Raw genomic sequence first — 26,623 nt, 5'->3', positions numbered from 1 at the left:
TAGACAAAAATGTATTTGTGCAAATGTGGGAAATATAAATGGCAGCATCTTCATTGTACTTTTATCACAATAAAGGGCATAATAAGCGGTGGTCCTGGGCAGTGAAGGTTGACATTCTCTAATCTCATCTTGCTCCTGGAGGTTCTCTTCATAAAATCCCTGGAAACAGGAGCCCTAAGCTACTGCGTGGTTTGGTATCCCTGAAATGATCCTCGACCCTCTAGTATAAACATGAGATAGATAAATAGATAGATAGCAGATTGCAACATTTGAATTTATCATGTGCTTCCAGTTCCGGTTCGCCTCTTGCTCGGATAACTGGTTGATGGTCTTCGGTGGCCTTGCAGCAATGATCCATGGTGCAGCTCAGCCGTGCATGTTGCTAGTTTTCGGTTCCATGATCGACTCATTCATATTGTATGGGGTTGAGGTACAAGAGCTCCAGGATCCCAACAAGACCTGCATAAACAACACCATCATGTGGATCAACGGCTCCTTCCGCATAGAGAGTAATGAGACTATAAGCTGTGGGTAAGAGATCACATTACAGTTATGAATTGTCTTTATGGCCACTTGGTAAAGTCTTGCATTGAGCGCTATGAGACCATTATGTGTAAAGTTGGATTTATTTCTTTTTTTTTCTCACAGTTTGCTGCATATTGAAAAGGAAATGACTCGATTTGCTGCTTACTTTGGAGTCATTGCGTGTGTTGTGCTTATTTTTGGATACATACAAGTAAGTGTCCTAAATTACAGCTAACCTGTATAAGGAATCTGCCACAATATTCACTATTTTTAGCTATTGGCCCTGGAGATCTGTGGAATCATGTAGCCAGGTCTCTATTAGCCATCCTGAGGGAGAGGTTAATGATGTAGCAGTACTGTTTTACAAACAACCCCTGTCTGTCTCTCTCAACTTTCCAGTAAAGGATTGTGTAGAATTGTCTACGGCTCCTGCTGTGGAAAGTAAAGGAAGCTGTACATGTGTGTAGTTGAATATGGGTCCCTAAGTGCTAGTTCCATACTGGCGGCATGGTTGTAGCAGTGAGACCTGTCAATCAGAACGGAAAGGCAGGGCAGGAAACAATGCATATGCAAGACTCACATTACTTTTTAATATTTAATTATTTTTTTTGGGTTGCCTGATTTGAGGGTTTGGCAGGTTCTCTTGAAAACTAGTGTAACACAATTTACTAAGCTCTCAATATTCAGTTCTTTTCTAATCATTCACTCACTCAACTACAGATTTCCTTTTGGGTAACAGCCGCTGCCCGACAGATCCAGAGAATAAGGAAACTTTACTTCCGGAAAGTGATGAGGATGGAGATCGGATGGTTTGATTGCACCTCAGTCGGAGAGCTAAACACCAGGATGTCTGAGTGAGTTCTTATAAGTAGGAACAATTGAAGAAAGTTTAGACATACAAAATTACAAATCCTGTATAATATTTGATGGACATGAGATTATACATAGGACAATGACGCAGTTACAGACTCAGGTAAAGGTTTAGCCTAGTTTTCTCAGCATCTTCTCATTCTCAAAGCAATTTTCTGTTGTTAACTTTTAGCAGCATCATGTGATCCTCCGATGTAGTAGAAGATTTATAGTGAGGGTCTAGAGCAGTGATTTTCAACCTGTGTGCCTAGTGTGCCGCGACACAAGGTTGAGTGTGCCGCGGGGGAAAGATCCCCGGTGTCGAGCTGCCGCCGCGCCCCCGTTTTCTGCCCCATACTTACCTCCATGCCCCGCGCCGGCGATCCGCCCATCTTCTGTAGCTCCTGTACCGCGCGGCCCATGTCACGTGACTGACGCGACCTGACGTCAGGTCGCGTAAGTCACGTGACCAGAGGCGCGCGGTGCAGGAGCTACAGAAGGTGAGCGGATCGCCATTAGGAGTGAAGGTACGTGGAAGAAGACATCAAGGGTAAGTATATAGGGTTATTATTTGTTTAGGGAAGGCAGCTAGGGTCTTTTTTTTTATTAGTAAAGGTAGGCTGGGGCTTTTTATTTGTTAAGGGGGGCCTTTAGGGCCTTTTAATTAGTAAAGGGAGGCCTTTAGGGCCTTTTAATTAGTAAAGGGAGGCCTCTAGGGCCTTTTAATTAGTAAAGGGGGGCCTCTAGGGCCTTTTAATTAGTAAAGGGGGGCTTCTAGGGCCTTTTAATTAGTAAAGGGGGGGCTCTAGGGCCTTTTAACAAGTAAAGAGAGGCCGCTACGGGCTCTTAATTTGTAAAGGGAGGCCGCTAGGGGCTCTTAATTTGTAAAGGGAGACCGCTAGGGTCTTTTAATTAGTAAATGGAGGCCGCTAGAGGTTTTTATTAGTAAAGGGAGGCCGCCAGGGGCTTTTTATTAGTCAAGGGAGGCCGCCAGGGGCTTTTTATTAGTCAAGGGAGGCAGCTAGGGGCTTTTTATTAGTAAAGGGAGGCAGCTAGGGCCTTTTTATTAGTAAAGGGAGGCAGCTAGGGGCTTTTTATTAGTAAAGGGAGGCAGCTAGGGGCTTTTTATTAGTAAAGGGAGGCAGCTAGGGCCTTTTTATTAGTAAAGGGAGGCAGCTAGGGGCTTTTTATTAGTAAAGGGAGGCCGCCAGGGGCTTTTTATTAGTAAAGGGAGGCATCTAGGGCCTTTTTATTAGTAAAGGGAGGCATCTAGGGGCATTTTATTAGTAAAGGGAGGCAGCTAGGGGCATTTTATTACTAAAGGGAGGCAGCTAGGGCCTTTTTATTAGTAAAGGGAGGCCGCTAGGGGCTTTTTATTAGTCAAGGGAGGCAGCTAGGGGCATTTTATTAGTAAAGTGAGGCAGCTAGGGGCATTTTATTAGTAAAGGGAGGCAGCTAGGGGCATTTTATTAGTAAAGGGAGGCAGCTAGGGGCTTTTTATTATTAAAGGGAGGCCGCTAGGGACTTTTTATTATTAAAGGGAGGCCGTTAGGGACTTTTTATTAGTAAAGGGAGGCCGCTAGGGACTTTTTATTAGTAAAGGGAGGCCGCTAGGGACTTTTTATTAGTAAAGGGAGGCAGCTAGGGACTTTTTATTAGTAAAGGGAGGCAGCTAGGGCCTTTTTATTAGTAAAGGGAGGCCGCCAGGGGCTCTTAATTAGTAAAAGGAGGCCGCTGGGGGCTCTTAATTAGTAAAGGGGGGCCTCTAGGGACTTTTAATTAGAAAAGGGAGGCCGCAAGGGGTTTTTTATTAGTAAAGGGAGGCCTTTTATGACTGTTTTAGTGTCATTTTGTGCTATTTTCGTTGGTGGTGTGCCCCAGGATTTTCTAAGTATAAAAAGTGTGCCGCGGCTCAAAAAAGGTTGAAAATCACTGGTCTAGAGGGTCTTCAAAGATTATTGAACAAACATCAATATAAGCTTTTTGTCTTTTCTTTCACCCTTAATATTCAGTATGTACAGATCCTACTTATAAGACTAAACACTATCTATAATTTTTCTAATATAGCAGCTTTAATAGAGTAGTTTAAGCTTTTTAAAGAAAATCTACCATCAAAATCCATCTTGATAAACCAGGGACACTTATTCATAAGTCCAGGTATAGTGTCTGTGATAATCTTCTTGAATTTGTTATCCATGGCCTTCTAAAATCCTTTAAAATCAACTTTTACAATTAAAAGTCCCTTAGTGCTGATTGAGTGTAGATTTCCTTTAAAGGATCTGACATCCATAGTAGAGACTTGTTCCATTATTTTGAAGCTTGTTAACTTTTCCTACTAAGCATTATCCTACAGACTCCCCACCAATATAATCAGTATCATCTATATGATAACGAATCAATTTGTTCTCTATTGTAGCGATATCAACAAAATCAACGATGCCATTGCTGACCAGGTGGGATTATTCGTCCAGAGATTTACAACATTCATATTCGGCTTCCTTTTGGGATTTGTTAGTGGATGGAAGTTGACCTTGGTGATCATAGCTGTGAGCCCGCTCATTGGTGTTGGCGCTGCATTTATAGCCCTGGTAAGAAATGTTCTGCTACACAGTAGGGACTGGCTATTCCATTGATCCTGAAATTTCTGTATGTAAATATTTACCAAATTTATCCTTCATTAAAGGCGGTTGCAAAACTAACAGGAAGAGAATTAAAGGCCTATGCTAAAGCCGGGGCGGTAGCGGATGAAGTTCTATCTGGAATAAGAACTGTAGCAGCATTTGGTGGAGAACTGAAAGAAGTTGAGAGGTTTGTACTGTTGAATCATTATAAGGGAATTAATGGGGGGAAATCGTCATTCAGGATTTGTATCTATAAAATAGAGCTCAGAGCATCTACAGAATGGGGAAATTTACTTAACTGGTTTGGAGGAATTCTCGAAAGTCCATTGTCCGCACTGAGCCACAATTCACTAAGATCGTGCGCCCGATATCCTGCATGTGTCGCTTCCCCGCCCAGGTTTGACAGAGTTCACCATCTTCTTCCCGGTGTAAGTTAGTGCATTGGTTGCAACACAATTTTGAAGTTAAATCCCACGCTCAGTCCGAATCAGTCGGATCGTTCGACAGTGCGTCCCCCGATTTCTGTCATATGAAAGCCGGCTCCACCGCACCAAAATCCGATTGTGTGCGACACAATTCCCTTCTAAATAGCCGTCCCAGCCGTGCAATCCCCGAAAATGTCAGAATACCTGACGAAAGTGCGGTCCGCGGACCCTTAGTAAATGAGCCCCAATGTATCACACTCTGGAGGACTCAGCGTGGATGGGGATTATACAAATAGCTCATTCATTTTAGACAAAAATTAGACACTATGGGGCACATTTAAGTTTAGTGGGACTGTGCAGGTATTTAAGAAGTGTCTGCTCTGTGACCCTTTTATGGCGCAGCTGCGCTGGGTTCCATGCAACACAAATTAGGGGACGTGCCAGCGGACAGTCCGACTGATTCGGACCGAGCACTGTTTTTAACTTTCAAATTGTGTTACACACCCTATTTTAAAGGTGCACCACCAAAAAGATGGTGAGCTCTGTCAGATTTGAGCAGGGAAGTGACACATTCATGATTTCAGGTGATCTTAGTGAATCGCCGCACCCAGCATTATAGGCGGACAATGCACTTTTAGTCAACTCTAGTCACTTTGTAAGTAAGTGGGGGTCATTTACTTACCCGGTCCTGTCGCGATCCAGCGGCGCGTTCTCCGACGAGGATTCGGGTCTTCCGGCGATTCAATAAGGTCGTGCGCCCGATATCGAACCAAGTGTCGCTGCTGCGCTGAAGTCCGCGGCTGCTGGATAGAGGTGAACTCAGCGCACGTGCAAGACTTCCCGAGAGCTGGGTGACCTTACCAGCTCTCAGGCACAAGGGTTGGAGAGAGTGTCTATAAATCGAAAGCACAGAGGCGTGCATAAGTAGGAGATGAAGAAGCGCCGGGCAGCCCATGTTACTTGCACTGGAGTGCCTGGTGCTAATTAGCATATTTTTAAACAACATATTTCTACAGCTGTCCTGCCGTGAAAGCTTAGTGAAAACTTTTAATTGGTGAATGAAGCCCAAGCAGTGAGAATATATAGTTTAACCGGGCCCTTTCCTGTTTTTTCAAGGCCATTTTTCACTCCCCACCTTCAAAAATCTATAACTTATTTATTTTAAAAAATTCCAAATGCAGTGAAAATGGTCTTTCACTGAGCGCCCCAAATGACATGTCTACTTTATTCTTTGGGTTGGTACGATTAAGGGGATACCAAATTTGTATAGGTTTTACAATGTTTTAATACATTTACAAAAATTAAAAACTCCTGTACAAAAATTATTTTTTTGATTTTGCCATCTTCTGGTGCTAATAACTTTTTTATACTTTGTTGCATAAGTTTGATCACTTTTTATAGATTTTTTTCAAAATGGCAAAAAAGTGTCATTTTTTACTTTGGGCGCTATTTTCCGTTACTGGGTTAAACGCATTGAAAAACTGTTAATATATTTTGATAGATTCGGCATTTTCAGACGCGTTGATGTGTTTATGATTTTTACTGTTTATTTATATTTATGTCAGTTCTAGGGAAAAGGGGGTTATTTTAATTTTAAGGTTTTTTTATTATAATTTTTTTTTTAAACTTTTTTTTATTTTTACTATTTTTCAGACTCCCTAGGGTACTTTAACCCTAGGTTGTCTGATCGATCCTATCATATACTGCCATACTACAGTATGGCAGTATATGGGGATTTTCCTCCCCATTCATTACAATGTGCTGGAAGAGCCGAGGCTACCATGGAGATGGATCGCCGCTCCCCGATGACGTCACAGGGGGCGGCGATCCCAGGCAAGATGGCGGCGTGAGCCCGTGAGCCCTCTCCATGCAGCGGGACCCGACCGCCCGCCGTGTATTCACCAGTTAAATCATGACTACCCATGGTGGTTGCAAGCCCGAAGGCGTATAGCCGTTGGGCTAATGACTGCACAAAGGGTGCCTTAGTTAGTACAAGAATAAGGCCCCTTTGAGTGAGGTGATTTTCCCTTCCTTTCTAATTTCCTGCCTTTGCTATGGTGGTGGGGGCTACGTAACTAGGGTTGGGCCTGTGTCGTGGGTGGTACAGGAAGTGAGCATAGCTTAAATACAAGCTGCAGCCATCACTTACCCTCATTCCCACCCGTCCGCCCTTTGTTTAAGGTGTTTTCGACGTTACATTTGTCACAGCTGGCGGATAGTTGGGGTTTATTTGGCCTACATGCCCATTGGCTCGCCGGCATACAGGTGGGAGTGTTTTGCACAAAAGGGTATAACTGAACGGCAGACGGTTTGTGAAGCTTTCGGCAAAATCTTGAAACAAAATCTTGAAAAATAAAATTTTTGTCTTCATACTTGATGGCTTGCCTCTCTGCCAGCTTTCATTATTGCTACCGTGTCTGTATATTTCAAAGGCTGCAAATCACGTCCCTTGGGGGCTCATTTGGTTTCGACTTAGAGCGGAGCACCCTGTGCATACGTGTTGACTTGAGCGACTCTGTCATAGCCAAGAAGGGGTTTGCTGCTGTTGGTAGTTGGTCATGCTCAATACATCCTGTGGCTTCTGTTCTCCTAGTCAAAGCTTGATAATAAGATTGTAGTGAATATGGAGAGAGTCTGTTATGGAACAACAGTTCCGTTTCCAGTGTCTTCAAATGTTCTACTTTGTGATCTTAGTGTTTGATGTTAGTCTTTATCTCCCCCAAGTCCTTGGTTAGGGGCTTCAGGGCCTGAAAAAATATCTTCTTAATTAATGCACTCGAAACTGGAGCCGCCTGTATTCGAGAGCTTACATGTTCTCTCAGCTTCCGACTCTTCATCTGTGGTGGGTGGCACACCATGGACCGGTGTCATCTTGGGACTTTGAAGGGGTGAAGCAATGAGCTCTTCCGTAACAACCGTTCCAAGTCTCCTTAATTTCTTGCCCAGTTTGAAGGAGCTGGGAGTCATCTTAGCTATGTTTTCAATAGATTTGCCCATTGCAAACTACCTATGGGTGTATATATGTAGGTTAAGAGTGAGTTGCAGCGAGCAGCTTAAATTCATGAATCCGGTGATGGAGACGGGCAAGCTCCACCCCCTTCCCATTCTGTCATATTATCAAGAGTTCTGTTACCAAGTTCTATTAAGGATTTGAATTGCTTTGATTAGAAATTGGAGTCTTTAAAGGGTTTTACCAAGTTTTGAACTTATCCAATATCCATAGGATAGGGTCAACCAGGACAGGGTCAAAGTTGTTGGGGGTCCCTGGGCGCAAAATCTGGTGGAAACTCCCACTGAATGTGGCATACATAACGTCCTCCTGCTCACTATCCACTAGTCATGTAACCGTGGTAGTGTGCCGCTGTGCCACCAGCAGCAAAGTCTGAGTTTAGCTTTGAGCTGACTGTCACTGGGAGCCGTAAACAGTGGCAGTATAGCCACATGCTAGTCTCAGACATTGCTGCAGGTGGATGCCCCTCTTTACTAGTAAGAGTGTGGGGGCCCTGTGGCGCATGCCCTGGGAACACACCCAATAATACAGCCCTGGATATAAGCAATTGATCAGTGAGATTCGAACTGCTGGGAACCCCATGATGATGGGGATGGGACCCCCAGCAATCCAGAAAACAAGAATCCTGTTTTTACTAATTGGTGGAGCAGCACCTATTAATTGAGCATATGCCCTGCCACTCAATTCAAAATTATAGGAGTGTCATAGATAGCCAACCACTGTCCCAGGCAATTTCCTTCCCTCCCATACTATTAAATGGTGTGGTAGGATGCATGCTGGACCTGTCACTTCATCCATTAAAACTGTTTAACATATAATCCTACAAACAATGAACAGTATTAGCGAGGACTCGTACAGCCAAATGGTAGACTTGTAATCTTTGTAATAGATTATTATAAGGCTATGATTAGAGATGAGTGAACATACTCGTCCGAGCTTGATGCTCGTTCGAGCATTAGCGCACTCGAAACTGCTCGTTGCTCAGACGAATACTTCGCCAGCTCGAGAAAATGGCATCTCCCACCGTTTTGATTTTTGGTGGCCAGAAACAGAGCCAATCACAAGCCAGGAGACTCTGCACTCCACCCAGCATGACGTGGTACACTTACACGTCAATAGCAGTGGTTGGCTGGCCTGATCAGGTGACCCTGGAATAGACTAGCCCCTGCCCGCGCTGCTCGGACCATTCTCTGTCTGGATGCCGTTAGGGAGAGAGCTGCTGCTGGTCTGGGATAGCGTTAGGGTGTTCTATTAGATTATTGTTAGGCAGGAGTGATTCTACAAGAATCCAACAGCACTTGTTAGGGCTACAATAGCGTTATATATATTTTTTTTTTATTTCTTGTGGCTGGACTTGCTGGCTGGGCTTCAAAACTTAAAGTGACAGGCACACCACAAAATCTAGTTGTGTGCTTTCAGTGTAGGTTAGAAACTAGGCATACAAGAACCCAACCGGCTTTCTTAGGGCTACAATAGCGTTATATAAATATTTTGTTGATTTGCTTGTGGTTGGCCTTGCTGGCACTAGTAGTGCAGCTAGTACCATATTGTGACGAATTTGCAGGGAGACTTGCGAACGTTCTATTTAGCTCTTAGTGACACACATATCCATCTCAAACACCTAAGTGGGACAATTTATTAGGGGTGTGATTGAATTAGGCACAGTCTGCTTTTTCTTTTTTTCTTTACTTTTCTTTTTTTTTATAACTCAAAGTCATCAGGCACATCAAAAAATCCAGTTGTGTGCTGTCAGTGTAGGCTAGAAACTAGCCATATGAGAACCCAACAGGCCTTCTTAGGGCTACAATAGCGTTATATATTTTATTTTTGGTTGATTTGCTTGTGGCTGGCCTTGCTGGCACTAGTAGTGCAGCTTGTACCATATTGTGACAAATTTGCAGTGTGTCTTGCGAACGTTCTGTTTAGCTCTTAGTGACACACATATCCATCTCAAACACCTAAGTGGGACAATTTATTAGGGGTTTGATTGAATTAGGCACAGTCTGCCTATTTTTTTTTTTTTCAAAACTAAAAGTCATCAGGCACAGCACAAAATCCAGTTGTGTGCTGTCAGTGTAGGCTATAGACTAGCCATACGAGAACCCAACAGGCCTTCTTAGCGCTACAATAGCGTTATATATTTTATTTTTTGTTGATTTGCTTGTGGCTGGCCTTGCTGGCACTAGTAGTGCAGCTTGTACCATATTGTGACAAATTTGCAGTGAGTCTTGCAAACGTTCTGTTTAGCTCCTAGTGACACATATATCCATCTCAAACACCTAAGTGGGAAAATTTATTAGGGGTTTGATTGAATTAGGCACAGTCTGCTTTTTCTTTTCTTTTTTTTTTTTTCAAAACTAAAAGTCATCAGGCACAGCACAAAATCCAGTTGTGTGCTGTCAGTGTAGGTTAGAAACTAGCCATAGCAATAGGATAGCATTGTTTTGTTAAAAAAACAAAAACACAAAAAAAACACAAAAAAACACACAAAAAATTTACAGTTTACACTTTAATTTTGAAAATGTTGAACCCGAGGGCTAGGGGTAGAGGGCGAGGGCGTGGGCGTCCAACTACTGCAGGGTTCAGAGGCCGTGGTCCTGGGCGAGGTGAGACACCTCCTGCTGATGAGAGAGCAGGGGAATGCCGCAGAGCTACACTCCCTAGGTTCATGTCTCAAGTTACTGGGACTCGTGGTAGAGCACTGTTGAGGCCAGAACAGTGCAAACAGGTGATGTCGTGGATTGCGGACAATGCTTCTAGCCATTTGTCCACCAGTCAGTCTTCCACGCATGTCACCCCATGTCACTGAAATCCGCACTCCTCCAGCTCCTCCACCTCAGCCTCCTTCCCCCCAGTCTGCCACCTCCTAGGAAAATTTGGCATTTGAACCGGCATACTCTGAGGAACTGTTTTCTGGACCCTTCCCAGAGTCACAAACCACTTGTCCGGTTGCTGCTGAGCTCTTTTCCGATGCCCAGGTTTTCCACCGGTCGCAGTCTGTGGGTGATGATGACATTGTTGACGTAGTGGAAGAAGTGTGTAAAGACGTGTCGGACGATGAGGAGACACGGTTGTCAGACAGTGGTGAAGTTTTTGTTAGGGCAGGAAGTCCGAGGGGGGAGCAGACTGAGGGATCGGAGGAGGATGAGGTGACAGACCCAAGCTGGGTTGATAGGCCGGGTGAACACAGTGCTTCTGAGACGGAGGTGAGTCCTCGATGAGAACAGGTTGGAAGAGGCAGTGGTGGTGCCAGACGGAGAGGCAGGGCCAGAGCTGGTGCATCAGCGCCAAATTTTTTCACGTAGTGAAGCTCCCATGGCGAGGGCTAGATTTTCGTAAGTCTCCAGGTTCTTTAAAGAAACACCGGATGACCGACGGACTGTGGTGTGCAACCTTTGCCACACCAGGATCAGTAGGGGTTCCACCACTACCAGCTTATTCACCACCAGTATGTGCAGGCATATGAATGCTAAACACCCCACTCAATGGAACCAAGGCTGTTCACCTCCGGCCGGGCACACCACTGCTCCTTCCCCTGTGTCATCTGCTGCCTCTGCTAGTCAGCCCCTGCCCAGGACCCCGGCCCAAACACCTCCCGTGCGAAAACCACACCTTCGCCTCCACGATCCTCCACAGCATCAACCAATGTCTCCATGCGCAGCGTTCAGCTCTCCATACCCCAGACGCTGGAGCGCAAGAGGAAGTACAGTGCAACCCACCAACACGCCCAAGCCCTCAACGTCCACATCTACAAATGACTTAGCCTGGAGATGATGCCCTATAGGCTGGTAGAGACCGAGGCCTTTCGCAACCTCATGGCGGCAGCCACCCCTTGGTATTCGGTCCCCAGCTGCCACTACTTTTCCCGATGTGCCATCCCAGCCCTGCACCAGCACGTGTCAGACAACATCATCCGTGCCCTGACCAATGCCGTTTCTGACAAGGTCCACCTGACCATGGACACGTGGACGAGTGCAGCCGGGCACCTACCTCGGTCCAGGTCTCTCAGGCCCACTATGCCTCCTCCTCCTCCCACCCCTCCTCCGAATGACCATCTCTGGGCATGGCGCCATCAGTCGGTAGCTATAGGCACAGCAGCAGTGTCGTCGCTAAGTGACAGCAGGCGGTGCTCAAACTGCTGAGCCTAGACGATAAAAGGCACACCGCCCAAGAGCTATTACAGGGCATCACGGCGCAGACTGATCTGTGGCTGGCACCGCTGAACCTGAAGCCAGGCATGGTTGTGTGTGACAACGGGCGTAACCTGGTGGCGGCTCTGCAACTCGGCAGACTGACACATGTGCCATGCCTGGCCCATGTGTTAAATCTCATAGTTCAGCGGTTCCTCAAGACATACCCCAATCTGTCTGATTTGCTCACGAAGGTGCGCCGCATCTGTGCGCATTTCAGGAAGTCCAGCACAGATGCTGCCACTCTCAGGGCAGCGCAGCGCCGCCTCCAACTGCCCGCTCACCGACTGTTGTGCGACGTGCCCATGAGGTGGAAATCAACATTAGCCATGTTATCCAGAGTATACCAGCAGCGCAGAGCGATTGTAGATTGCCAAATGTCAACTTCCACCAGAACTGGAAGTCAGGTCAGTCAGCTTCCTCAAGTCTACAATGAGGAGTGGACGTGGATGTCTGATATCTGTCAGGTGCTGAGTAACTTTGAGGAGTCAACACAAATGATCAGTGGCGATGCCGCCATCATCAGCCTCCCCATCCCGCCTTTTGAAAAACTCTCTGGTCAGCATGTAGTCAGAAGCTTTGCGCTCATCACTAGAGACGGGGGAAGAAGATTCCCTTGTTGATAGCCAAAGCACCCTTAGGTCTGTTTCTCAGCGCATATTGGAGGAGGTGGAGGAGGATGAGGAGGAAGAGGAGGAGAATGTTGGCGAGACAGAAGAGTGGAGCATTGCTCAGTCCTTCACTGTTCAGCGTGTATGGGCAGAAGAAGAGGAGTTGGAGGAGGAGGAAATGGACAGTCAGGCCAATGAGGGTAGTGAATTCTTGCGAGTAGGGACTCTGGCGCATATGGCAGATTTCATGCTAGGCTGCCTATCCCGTGACCCTCGCGTTCAAAGAATTTATTCCAGCACCGATTACTGGGTATTCACTCACCTGGACCCACGGTACAAGCAAAATCTTTCCACTCTCATCCCTGGAGAGGAAAGGAGTGTGAGAATGCATGAATACCACCAGGCCCTGGTGCACAAGCTGAAACAGTATTTCCCTTCTGACAGCGCTAGCGGCAGAGGGCGTACTTCTGCGGGACAAGTAGTGAAGGGAGAGTAGGCGAGCAGGCAGCTTGTCCAGCACTGGCAGGGGTACGCTTTACAAGGCCTTTGCCAGTTTTATGTCACCCCAGCAACACACTGTCACCTGCCCCCAGTCTCGGCAGAGTAGGGCTGATCTTTACAGAATGATGGTGAGGGAGTACGTAGCTGACCATACCATCGTCCTAAATGATCACACAGCTCCCTACAACTACTGGGTTTCAAAGCTGGACATGTGGCACGAACTGGCGCTGTACGCCTTGGAGGTTCTTGCCTGCCCTGCCGCTACCATGTTGTCTGAGCGGGTTTTCAGTGCAGCTGGTGGCATCATCACCGATAAGCTTACACGCCTGTCGACTGACAGCGCTGACAGGCTGACACTTATCAAGATGAATAAAGCCTGGATTTCTCAGGATTTCCATTCTCCACCAGGTGAAAGAAGCTTAACCTGAATAATGTATGCACTCCTCCTCCTCATTTTCCTTCTTCTCCTCCTCTTTGTACACTAAAGCAGAGGAAACTGGCTATTTTTTGCCAGGAGGAACTGGCTCTACCTATAGTACTCAATCTATTTAATTTTTCTGGAGGACCATCTACCTGCTCCTCTGGTTTGAAAACTTTTTTGGACTGCCACATACAGGCACTATCCAAATTTAATTGTCTCCATAGCAGCCTCCACACGTCGTCTTTATAGCTGCCTCCACACGTTGTCTCCATTGCTACCTCCACACATCATCTCCATAGCTGCCTCCCAAAGTCGTCCATATAGCTACCTCCATACATCGTCCCTTTAGCAAATGAGCTGTGTCAGGCAGAATTTTGGGTTGTTTTCATGGCTTCCACATCAAATTTGTTAACTTTGTCGGCACCCTGCTGTGTTATCCACAAAATCTTATACAAAAGGTTCTTAGAAGTGCTGTTTGTAGCCCCTGCCTGCTTTAAAAATTATAAGTTTTTCAAAGTAAACGCTTCTGGCCCCAGGCCCATTTTGGGTGGGGAGGAGCCGAGAGACAGGGGCTTGGACAGGCGAAAGCTCGACTGGCAGCGGACCGCCAGCTCCATCCCAAGATCCAACTAACATAGTTTTAACTGCAGCACCTTTAATCTACTACTACTTTACTGCCTCCATACATCGTCCCCTTATCAAAGGAGCTGTGTCAGGCAGAATTTTCGGGTGTTTCACCAGATACATAATGGAACTCGGCCCATCTGTCACCGCCATGCTGGAGACCTGAAGTTGCAATCATAGCAGCGCAATATGGATGCCCCATACTGTCATTCTTAATCATGGAAGTCGTCTCCATGGCTGCCTCCACATGTCGTCCCCTTATCAAACGAGCTGTGTCAGGCTCATTTTTCGGGTGTTTCACCAGATACGTTATGGAACTTGGTCACTATGTCGCCACCATGCTGTGTTATCGACTAAATATACCGTCAACCTTTTGTTCACATAGGAAATCATTTCAGCGCTTCTTGCTCACCTCCTTTGGTTCCTCTCTGTCACCTTAACCAGGCAAAATACTGATACATACAGTGCTACACGTTATCCTCGCCAAAAGGAATTTTTTAAATTGGTTTGAAGCCTGAGTCCATTTGGGGTATGACACTCTCTAGCCTGCCGCTGCTGCCGCTGCCTCTGCATGCCGTCTTCTATAGTGTCAGGGTCAATTATTGCATGTTTTAGATGCTATCTATCCTCATTCGGTCACTCTGGCATCGCCATGTTGTTGCCCATAATTTTGGCATAATGGTGTGATTAAGCAGCCTCAGAGGCATCCATGCATGCTGCCCCTGCTGTTTCCTGTCCATTTCCGTGGTGTTTCCATCATTTTCTGAGGTTTCAAGGTGTTTGGCCAAGCTTCCCTGTGCAGAGCCTTGGTCCCCTTGAAAAATGCTTGAGTCTCCCATTGACTTCAATGGGGCTCGTTATTCGAGAAGAGCACTCAAGCATCGGGAAAAGTTCGTCTCAAATAACGAGTACCCAAGCATTTTAGTGCTCGCTCATCTCTAGTTATGATGTTTCATGGTTCTCATAATCCTTTAAATGTTCGTTGCATCTGCACAGATATGACCAGAACCTTGTGTATGCTCAGCGCTGGGGGATAAGAAAAGGAGTTATTATGGGATTTTTCACTGGATACAGTTGGTTTATATTATTCCTGTGTTACGCATTGGCCTTTTGGTATGGATCCAAACTGGTTCTTGAAGAAGAATATTCACCTGGAAACCTGTTACAGGTAAAATGTTATTTCTTCATGTACGGGTTTCGGAATGGGGCAAATAATGATTAGTAATAATAAAAGTAATTTATAGTGGGAATGAGCATTATACATAATGCAGATTCATTATTCATTCTGGGAAGGCTTTGTACAAATCATATAATCATATTAAGCGTATTCTTTTAATGATTAGAGTCAGGAACTTTGGGGTTAAATGATAAAGATGATTAATAATAGATTGATGGGTGTTTTATACCCAGTGCCCCTATCCTGCTGTTAGAAGACGCTCCTCAGGTAGAAGTACCTTTAGCATTAGATTATTTTATTATTGTAACATCACTTTTTTATGTCCTAGGTGTTTTTTGGGGTGTTGGTCGGAGCTATGAGTCTTGGCCAAGCGTCTCCTTGCCTGCAGGCTTTTGCATCAGGACGTGGAGCGGCTACAAATATATTTGAGATCATCGATAAAGTAAGTTCCCTTCTGTGTTCCCTCTTCATCCTCATAGATTGTAAGCTCTTGTGAGCAGAGCCCTCACTCCTATAGTTCTTTATAACAATTATTACTCTGTAATGTCTTGTATTGTTTGTACATGTATCCTATGATCTATAAAGGGCTGCAGAATAGGATGGTTTATTCAAAAACCCTTGACAACCCCTTTAAGCTCCACATATTAGACAAGATCAGTAAAGAAAGAAAAAATGTCAAGAGCGGACATACTAAGAGCAGACAGGTATAGAAGTAATTGGGTTCTCAAGCTATAGGATTCAACATGGATTCCCATGACCAAAGATTGGTGGTGAGTGGACCCAAACCACAAAATTCCTGCAACTTTGCAGGTGCTGGTCCGTGTATTGCTCAACTACCCCCACCACCACGTCAACACTTGCGATCAGGGCGTTAACTCTTTAAATGTTGCTGGCAAAGTTGGGCGCAGCATTTAAATGGCTGCAGCCTCTTGCAGACAGCTTCGTGCCAGCGGTGCAGGATACCGCCATTTTGGGAAGGATTGTTGCTCCCCAATGAGGTAATTGAGAATGACGACCCTTGCCAAAATGACAGCTCACTGCACCACCAGCATGAGGGTGTAAGCGAGAGTGTGGCCGCAGTGGACCAAATGCTGCTGCTGACTTTGGTAGCGACATTAAAAGAGTTAACATCAGTAAACGGTACCAGCACGGATCATGGGTTTTACCTGTGGCGGTTTGGGTTCGGTATTCGGACCCAAACAGATTTTTAATAATTACTAAAGATCCCCTTGGCTAAAATCTAATGACAGTCCACAACCAATGAGATGGGATTCAGGGATTCATGTAATATTGGTCACTTTCCTCATGTTATGTAATGTTGGAAAGTAAGCTGAGAATAAGTGATGGGGGGCATAGATTTTTTTTTTTATGGGGGTGGGGGATGCATAATCATGTCATTATTGTCTCTTTTGATATCAGTGCATGGAACCAATGTACATGAATTTTGCAGGTGCCAACAATTGACTGCATGTCCGAAGACGGCAACAAGCTTGACAAGGTCAAGGGAGACATAGAATTTCATAACATTTCTTTTTATTATCCATCCCGACCAAAGGTCAAGGTATGATGGCCTCATATACTCCAGACATATAGCTGTTGCATTAGATTAGCATTAGCTGTGTTCCAGGATAGGCACGATCAGATTTATCATCAAGTGTCTGAGATAAAACAGTTTTAGTTGCCCATCAATACCAATCAGACCTCAGCTTTTATTTTATAAACAGCTTTGGAAAATTAAAGCTGTGCTCTAATTGGTTGCCATTTGTGCTCTAAGAGACTTATGATAAATCTCCCCCATTGTTTTCCCCATTATTTTTTATTTTTTAACTAATTATGACCCTTTTAAAATACTTGATATGATATGTTATATTTTTTCTCAGATTTTAGACAAATTAAACATGATTATCAAGTCTGGAGTGACTACAGCGATTGTTGGACCCAGTGGAGCTGGAAAAAGCACCACAATTCAACTCATTCAACGCTTCTATGACCCTGATGAAGGAATGGTGAGTTCTGCCCAACGATACTATAGGCTACTACAGGCCTGTGGTGCACATAGAGCAACTATACCAGCAAGAGGCTCTATAATACAAATAGTCCACAGTGGTGCCCAATACAGGAGCGAGGTGACTTGGTTTTCATCCTTAAAGGGGTTGTTCATTATCACCATTTATGTAAATGTTATTTCAATATATTTTTCCATATGAGTAGTTTTCCAAATCTCTACTTCTAAGGCACAGCTCTGATTACTATGATATGACATTAATAAGTCATATTATCAAGGACATGTGGGACATCACATGTGCTGGAAGTAACAATGAATGACAGCAAGCAGAGATCTAGAAATTCAAAAGGAATTGATACAAATAGTATATGGGTAAACCATATAACTTTTGAGCATAAAAATAACAATTGTTTACTAAAAGTTGACAACCCCTTTAAGTAAAGATTTATATCACCTTATGTTACTTTGTTTTAATCTTTCATTGTGACCCAAACATATCATTGCCCAGCTACATATGTAGAACTGAGTGCAAACTTGTATAACAATACAGTCTCAGAAGGGAGGTACCTACCAAGAGGGTTTGGGGAAACCTATGTTGCCTCTTGATTTTGTTTCTCATCTTGGTTATTCTTGCCCTTAATTCTGGATGTAACAGGTCACCTTGGATGGACATGACATCCGCTCCTTAAACATCCAGTGGCTGCGCTCTCTCATTGGTATAGTGGAGCAAGAACCGGTCCTGTTTGCTACAACAATTGCAGAGAATATCCGTTTCGGCAATGACAGCGCAACAATGGATGACATCATGAAAGCAGCAAAGGAAGCCAATGCCTACATCTTCATCATGGACATGCCGCAGGTTAGATTTGTTTGCAAATTACATCAAAGAATTTCTTGACATTCATATTTCTTGATATAGTATGTACTCTATTATGGGGTAGATGGCTATGGCAAATCAACTCAATGTATTTTCCCTTGTTACAATAATTGACCTTTAATTTGCAATAAGTATAATCAGTATATAGTATCCAATAGGATGGATGCAAGGGTGTAACTATAGAGGTAGCAGCCATAGCAGCTGCTATGGGGCCCTCAGTGTCAGGGGGCCCATCATCCAACATGACACTAAAGAATGGTGGTTAATAAATATCAAATTCACAAATGGAGATCTTCCTACATCTACATCACTTATCCCTTGTTGTAATAGCTGTTGATCAAATAAAAAATATATAAAATCATCCCTGTACCATCATACCATTACTAAGAGACATTTTTAAAATTTATATACTAAGAAACTTTACAATATCTTAGTTGCTGAATAGGGATGTTCATATCTTAAAGGAAACCTACCAGTTAGAATGGCAGGGGTAAGCTGTAAGTACCGAGCACCAGCTCAGGGTGAGCTGGTGCAGGAACTTTCTTTCGCTAGTGTTATAAACCGCGATATCGCGGTTTTAAAACTTTTTAAACTCTAGACCAGAACAGGCTTCGGTGCTGCGTGCGCACGATCGTGCGCACGCCTACATAGGAAATAGCGGAGATGTTGCGCGCGCATGGTCGCGCGCAGCGCCGAAGCCTCTCCTGCTCTAAAGCTTAAAAAGTGTTAAAACCTCGATACCGCGGTTTATAACACTAACGAAAGTAAGTACCGGCACCAGCTCACCCTGAGCTGGTGCTCGGTACTTACAGCTTACCCCTGCCAGTCCAAATGGTAGGTTTCCTTTAAGTTTTTACTTGCTGAGTTTTACGAACGTAGGACCCATCACCGTCATGACATTTTGTAGTACTTTAGTGGTTCTCTTATGATCAGATTCCCATTAATAATTATTTAGAAGCTAGGGCTCATAATTTTCCAGAATTTCACTGTCTAGAACTTGGGGCTGATCACTGTTTTGCACTTGTGGTGGATCAATCACCAGAACTTTTTGTCTGACCACTATCTACAGTTTGTGGTGGATCACTTTCCAGAGCTTGTGATTGATCACCGTCTACAGCTTTTGGTGGATCACTTTCCAGAGCTTGTGATTGATCACTGTCTACAGCTTGTGGTGGATCACTTTCCAGAGCTTGTGATTGATTACTGTCTACAGCTTGTGGTGGATCACTTTCCAGAGCTTGTGATTGATCACTGTCTACAGCTTGTGGTGGATCACTTTCCAGAGCTTGTGATTGATCACTGTCTATAGCTTGTGGTGGATCACTTTTCATAGCTTGTGATTGATCACTGTCTACAGCTTTTGGTGGATCACTTTCCAGAGCTTGTGATTGATCACTGTCTACAGCTTGTGGTGGATCACTTTCCAGAGCTTGTGATTGACCACTGTCTATAGCTTGTGGTGGATCACTTTTCATAGCTTGTGATTGATCACTGTCTACAGCTTTTGGTGGATCACTTTCCAGAGCTTGTGATTGATTACTGTCTATAGCTTGTGGTGGATCACTTTCCAGAGCTTGTGATTGATTACTGTCTACAGCTTGTGGTGGATCACTTTCCATAGCTTGTGATTGATTACTGTCTACAGCTTGTGGTGGATCACTTTCCAGAGCTTGTGATTGATCACTGTCTACAGCTTGTGGTGGATCACTTTACATAGCAAGTGACTGTTCACTGCTCAGGGTTTGTGGCCAATTTCTATCTGGATCTTGAGATTCAACACTGTAGAGAAATGGTTGATCTCCATCCGAAACCGGTTGAAGATTTTCAGCAGGTGTTTGCTCAAACTAAACTGAAATCGTAAAATGTTTGTTCTTGGTCATTTGTCAGACAATCTGATGTACATGATGAATGTTTACCAAAATTTCTTCTTCCACACATGGTACAGACAAAAGATCACTTTCTAAAGGTGATAGCTTGGAATATGGATACTTCTTCAGTTTGGTCTTCATGGCTTTTCGGACTTTCGTTTTCAATTTCCTCGCTTGAAGATTGTCTCTTTCCCCTTACAATACTATGCAATTCTTTTGCACTATGGTTTTCTCTTTTTTCTTTCTGTTTCACTAATATAGTAGTATTATCTTTTCCACTTACCTTTCTACCATTGTTATTGAGCCCAATTATCTACCATTTCTTTTTGTACAGTTACTATTGTGCCTTATTTCCCCATTTCCTGCATATTTTGGGGACTTCTATTCCTCATTTCCCAGGAAGAATTCCCTCCATGTTTTGTTTTTTTTTTTGCTACATCATGCCCTTCCATCAGGTTTTCTCTTGATAGATCTCTAGGTGGTCTATCTTTACTATTTCTTGAGTGTTTTTTTCTTCTCTCTACTTCATTATTACAGGGCTGGTGAAATTTTCCTTTTATGTGAATGCCTTTTTCAAAAGGTCTCTCCTTTTTTTCTCCTTTTCTTCTTTTTTCTGCTTTCTTCCCTTCCTTCCTCCCCTTCGTAAATGTAAACAGACCGCACAAAACGTTTTGAAAAAAAAACCCTCTCTGGGAGGTGTGCAATAGTCCTACTGTGTGTCATCCAGTATAGACCATAAATGAAAAATTAAAAATGATATATTAATAATAATAATAATATAGAAAAAGGCTAACAATATATAATATTCCCAATGAATTCTTCTAATATGTGTCTGTATACCAACGGATTATAAACAATATTTCCTAAATTACCACATTTCAGTTTTTCATCTATGGTAAAATGACATGAACAAAGTAAAATTTATATGAAATAACACAATTGATAATGGAATTCACCGACCGGGATGTTAACTTAATGAAGCAGGACAGCCAATAATAGAGTCTCTTGGCTCCAATGGTCGACATTTGGTATCCCACTCCGATATTTTAATGTTGTATATTTTAATAATCATATTCCTTTTCAAGGCCATTTGCAGAAGTAATGCCCAATATTCATTTGCATGAAAAAGTGTCTTATTTACATGTACAGTTTTATGTCCAGTATAAAATAACTTCTAGGCAAAGGATTGTATATCTGAGTCCTGTAACAGATGTACTTTATTACCTGTAACTATCTGCCGCCGCAGTTCCGATAGGGAAGCTGTGCATGGCAAAAAGACAAACACCTTGCTGGAGCCGGAGGACACTAAATACTCTTGTCTCACCTCTCTTCCTGCGCACCTCAGACTGCATGTGTGCCCATGTTGCATGTTGCAATCCGAGAGTCTGGCAGGTCCTAGTGCTAGGCTGCAGCTTTGCTGTTTCATGGAAGCCGGGTAGCAGCTGTCTTTCGATGTCTTCTCTGATATTATCAGCTGGATGTTTGCCGGTTTCTGACAAAGTACAAAAATGTGCTTGAAAAGTGGTAACTCTTAGTGTAAGTTAGTAAACTGACTGTTGATCCTGCAGTGGTATGCCAATAATCTAGACACGTTTTGGGATGTCTAACTCCTTTTTTCAATAGCTGTGTTGCTCCCAGATTAAGCCTGATATTTATGAAGTTACAAAACCTGGACTGGACCCCTGCTGGATCTTTGTGCTCCTATGCCTGAGAGAAATCTTTGTTCCATGCCCTTTGTGATTATCCAGATTTTCTGTTGTGACCTCGATTCTGTTCCTGACTCTGATCCCGTGCTGCCTGTGCTGACCTACCACTACGTCCCCAACTCTGATTCTGTGCTGCCTGTCTCGACCTCCTGCCTGTCTCCGACCACTAGTTTGCCTTACGATTCTTTACTCCGCCTTTGCCGCCACCTCAGACAAAGTCGTGTCTGTGGAACGACCTGGTGGTATCACGGCACGACAAGTCCAACCTGCTTCATGGAGGGCTCTGGTGAAAACCGGGTAACACTTAGACTCCGGTCCCAGGTGTCAGCTTACGCAGTGGTTCAGTGGGTCCACTACCCCTGGTGCCTGATAAGTCTCTAAATCTAAATATGAACATAACTTTTAAAAAATTTGAAAATTCGAAAATATATAACATATGGAAATGTGTTAATAAGATTATATGTACATATAAATGTATAAATGAATAAAACTGTAGTGAAAAATGCCGGATGAGATTGGGTGTGAGATTGGGTGTGAGAAGTAGAAGTTCCTGTGCCGGTTAAGCAGCCTGACAGGAACATAATAGTCACTCACGCACAATCCCTCTCTAAATATCTAAACAATTCAATTTCAGCATTCATACCTTTTGGGACAAATGTATCAAGTTAAAAAAAAAATCTGGATCCAACCCTTGACATTTTAGCAATGTAGTCTCCCCCAGCCCATTCTTTTTTTTATTAACTGAATTGCGAAGTCCCCTAGGGTCTTTGTTATGAAGTTTTGCAAAGTGAGAAGACAATCTTACATCTATCTGGAAGTAGTGGTCCTATTGTCTTGTCTTCCTGTAAAATAATAATGCAAACTGCTGTGTGATGATGCATTCTATTTGTTTATATTTTGCCTTAAAGGGTTTTCCCACAAACCACAGGATATGGCCTAATTTTCCACAGGATATGGCCTAACTTGCTGATCGGTGAGGCTCTCAGTGATGAGACCCCCACAGATCTCGAGATACGGTTGAATGTTATTTTGATGTAAAAAGGCATCTAGGCATGAATCTCTCTGCTGTCCCTGCTGTGATCAGCGCCTAAGGCAGGCTATTCCACAGATTGACAGTTCTCAAAGTAAAAAAAAGCCTCTGGTGATTAAACCTTGTTTTCTCCAGATGGAGACAGTGCCCTCTTGTCTTTTGATTTGTTTTAATCTGAAAAAATGTTCCACCATATTATTTGTATGGACCATTCATATATTTATGTAATAATCATGTCCCCTCGTAGTTGTCTCATTTCCAGACTAAATAAATCTACTTGTTTTAATCCTTCCTCATAACTGAGACCCTCCATACCCCTTATCATTTTTGTGGCTCTTCATTATTGCTCATTATAAGCTTCGTTATTGTTTTTAGCAATTTGACACCATGGTTGGAGAAGGTGGAAGTCAAATGAGTGGAGGACAGAAGCAAAGAATTGCAATTGCCAGAGCCCTGGTCCGAAATCCCAGAATCCTCCTCCTCGACATGGCCACATCTGCTCTGGATAATGAAAGTGAAGCCATTGTACAAGAGGCCTTAAATAAGGTAAAGCTTTCTCGTAACTATACCAAGAACCCACCAATGATGTTAAGAGGCCAAATATGCATTCTAAATGTGACCTACCAAAAGAGAGGTGACCCAACCATGGGTTATACCCATGTCTACTAATGGATCGATACTTCATGTTCCCTTTTCTGAAAAAAATGTATTGTTTAAAGGTGTGTATAGGGTCCTATTGTCCCAGGTAACAATACCTGGCACTAAAATGATGTAACTCACTGCCATGTTCTGGATGTCACTGTTAGAAGTCGACAAGACAATGCGATAAAATAAAATAATAAGATACATGATTTAGAATTTTAATTAGATATAACTATATGATATAATTCTGATATGCTGTGAAAGGCCTTCCAACTTTTAAAAGAGAGAATTTGCCCCACACATTTAGTGCCCGAATCAAAGTATTATTATAACCTACTTTGTATATTGTTCACTTTTGTCCCTTCAGAGGCCTCTCTTACATAGTTTATAGTCCCCCAACTCTGTGTGCCCTTCTCATATTGCACAACTCCCCCAACCCCTTTGACCGCCACACATAGGATAATGCCCTCCACCATGGCCTCTCTGCATACCACCTGCATCCTTTAAAATAAAGGCAAAAGACACCAAGACTATCGTGGGGCGCTGACAGTACACTTCCCAAAAAACTCAAATTCCTTAATATTGCCAAAAATAAGTACATTTTAATGCTCTTGTTAAAATACACAAATTAATTTAAAAAGCTTAAATGGCCATTCGTGACGCGTTTCGGGTGTTAAACACCCTTTCTCAAACATAGGACAAAAATCATACAACATAATGCACATTAGCAATCTTATATAATGTAGTAATAAACAGAAAACAGGTGACTTACATGCATCAGCGTTTCGGGATACACACATACAGTTCGACCATCCAGAATATAGAGTGATATATCCAAGGTGCAAGTTAAATTTGGCCCATATGACAGCATTAGGGAAAGCTCTAATAAATGTTCTCTAAGCTTTCATTCAGACCTGCAGGTACCAAACGCTGAAGCTTGAATATCCAATACATCTCTCTTCTTTTGAGGTGATTGAATCTTTGAGGGACAGTGGGGTTAATGAGGGTCATTAACTAAGGGTCCCATTTGCGCATTTTCGTCAGGTTTCCCGTATTTTTCCGATTTGCGTCGTTTTTCCCTGAATTGCCCCGGGATCTTTGCACACGCAGATTGTAGCACATCGGCACCGGCTTTCATGCGACGGAAATCGGGGGCGTGGCCGTCGGAAAACCCGACGGATTTGGAAAAACCGCTAAATTTTTAATTTTTTTTAAAAAGTGTAGCTTGACACGCACTTACCTGCACCCAGGGTAGGATCGCGAACTCCTGCGAACAGGACCGGGTAATAAATGAGCCCCAATGTGTTCTATCGGAAGTATGCTGAAATCCGTAATGTTGCAGTTGTGGTGGGTAGCTGCGTGTCGGGACACACTATGGAGAGTAAAGCCATTTTGGATGTTATGTCTATGTGTATTGAGCCTTTCTCTTAAGGGCTGGATAGTTCACACAATTGCAATTTACATTTGCACTCTCTTAGGTAAATAATATAATTTGATCCACAGTTTACAAAGCTCTTTATTGGATAGGTCTCCTTCGTTATGTTAGATGTAAATGTCTTTTGTCTGTGCCTGATTGATTCGCAGCACTTGCACCTTGCATGTCCGCACTTAAAACTTCCCACAACTTTAGGGAAGAAGGATACTAGGGGGTTCTTAGCTACCTCAGGTCGCAACCGGCTCGGGGCTAAAATATTTTTAAGTGTTTGAGCCCTCCTGAAAGTCAAGCGTGGGTTCTTAGGGATAACTCCCTTCAGGTACGGGTCGTTCATCAGTATGTCCCAATGCTTCATTAGAGACCCCCAAATACAAAAAGAACAGATAGTTGAGAAAACACCATTGAATACTAACAATAATAATAACTTAGTCAAAATTTTTAATCTGTCTAGCCATTCTCTTTCAATCCAGGAGACTACATTGCTGGAAAAAGGTCTCTCGTACTGCCCGACGTCTAGATCTAATGAATTCGACCTTTTTGTCGATTTTGAATAAATTCATTAGAAAGTTGACTCTGAAAAGGCATTTCAATCTAACAAACAAAGATAATGGTGTACTTGAACCGACTCCTTCAGAGGATGATCACACTCCCTCCATTCCACTCCCCCCATTACCAGAAATAGGCATGCATATACCCTTAATACATACAAACTTAAAACCAAAATCCACATTTTATCCAGTACATCATAAGGGGAACTTCGTGGAGACCTATTACAGCCTAGTGTCCACTCAATTTCAGAGTCTATATACCCAAAACAATTCAGATCCAGCAAAACTATTTAAATATTAAAGAAAGAGTGGCTCTAAAGGATCTAGCAACTAGACAGGACTTAGTAATCAACTCGGCTGATAAAGGGGGGGAGTGGATTGCTATTCAAAATCGGTCCGATTACGTCCTTGAAGTGGAACGTCTTCAAGCAGACAAGGAATTTTACTCTAGGCTACACCAGGATCCCACCTTGAAGTTTAAGACGGATCTCTACAAACTTCTGAACGAGGGTTTAGGTGTGGGTATCCTAAATGCTAAAGAATACCAGTACTTGAAAATAGAGGAGCCAGCAATGGCCCTTACCTAAGGTCCACAAGAGTCAGACAAACCCCCCCCGGAAGGCCCATAATTTCGGGAATAAATTCCCTAACGTCCAATCTTTCCCATTATGTGGATAAACATTCTGCTAGACACAGCGGATTTAATAAAACATGTAATCAAGCAAAAATTGGATAATTCTTGGCTATTTATCACAATGGATACCAGCTCATTATATACAAATATCCCCCATGATCTTGGGATTCATGCCATCTCCCACTATCTAAATAATGACCCAACCATTGCTGATTTACAAATTAACTTCATACTGAGAGCCACCAATTTAATTCTCAAACACAATTATTTTTCTTTTTTGAACAAAATATTCTTGCAAAACAGGGGGACCGCCATGGGGAGCAAGTTTGCTCCCAGTTTCGCAAACCTCTATGTTGGGTTGTTTGAGGAGCAGGTCATTTACCAACATAAAGATTTTGTGCATCGCCAATTATATAAAAGATTTATAGACAATGTATTTATTATCTGGAAGGGGAGTGAGGAAGAAGCCATGTGTTTTGTGAGAGATATTAATGAAAATATGTGGGGACTGGAGTTCACCTGCAACATCGTAAAGAATAGTGCTGAATTTCTGGATGTAAAAGTTTTCTACACACCTGAAGGTGAAATTAGGACTAAATCCTTCTTCAAACAGGTAGATAGCAATAGCTACTTAGGGTTTGACAGCAACCACTTCAAAAAATATAAAATAATCAGAAGGAATTGTACAGATGACTCAGACTATGCTCTCCAGAGCCAGGTCCTAACCGAAAGGTTTAAAGCGAAAGGGTATCCCTCCACTCTGATTAATATGGCGAATAAAAAAGCCGGTGCACTAACACAGAAAGCATGCCTTCAACCTAGAGAGAAGCTGAAGGAAAGGGGAACATTTGATACAAATTTCCTTACGACTTTTTCTTCTGATAGCAAAAAGATAAGGAATATTCTAATGAAGCATTGGGACAT

General features: G+C 43.3%; 1 protein-coding gene across 4 annotated transcripts in view; it reads left to right on the top strand.

Annotated features, from left to right (window-relative positions):
- Nucleotides 1–26,623, top strand: part of LOC140075660 (bile salt export pump-like) — a 266,222-nt gene that overhangs the window by 175,310 nt on the left and 64,289 nt on the right. Inside the window, exons 6-16 of one of the 4 annotated variants that reach the window (XM_072121810.1) lie at nucleotides 293–531; nucleotides 649–736; nucleotides 1,246–1,379; nucleotides 3,791–3,962; nucleotides 4,058–4,182; nucleotides 14,774–14,945; nucleotides 15,283–15,396; nucleotides 16,405–16,515; nucleotides 16,835–16,960; nucleotides 17,615–17,818; nucleotides 22,816–22,986. The exons of 2 other annotated variants lie outside the window; for them this stretch is intronic. In XM_072121810.1, coding sequence (XP_071977911.1) covers nucleotides 293–531; nucleotides 649–736; nucleotides 1,246–1,379; nucleotides 3,791–3,962; nucleotides 4,058–4,182; nucleotides 14,774–14,945; nucleotides 15,283–15,396; nucleotides 16,405–16,515; nucleotides 16,835–16,960; nucleotides 17,615–17,818; nucleotides 22,816–22,986 — 1,656 coding nt within the window. The remainder of the gene's footprint in view (nucleotides 1–292; nucleotides 532–648; nucleotides 737–1,245; nucleotides 1,380–3,790; nucleotides 3,963–4,057; nucleotides 4,183–14,773; nucleotides 14,946–15,282; nucleotides 15,397–16,404; nucleotides 16,516–16,834; nucleotides 16,961–17,614; nucleotides 17,819–22,815; nucleotides 22,987–26,623) is intronic. One more of the 4 variants, XM_072121807.1, reaches the window with a different exon arrangement.

This window comes from Engystomops pustulosus, chromosome 8, assembly GCF_040894005.1.
Source record: "Engystomops pustulosus chromosome 8, aEngPut4.maternal, whole genome shotgun sequence".
Classification (NCBI taxonomy): domain Eukaryota; kingdom Metazoa; phylum Chordata; class Amphibia; order Anura; family Leptodactylidae; genus Engystomops; species Engystomops pustulosus.
This window is presented reverse-complemented; position numbering and strand designations above follow the sequence as displayed.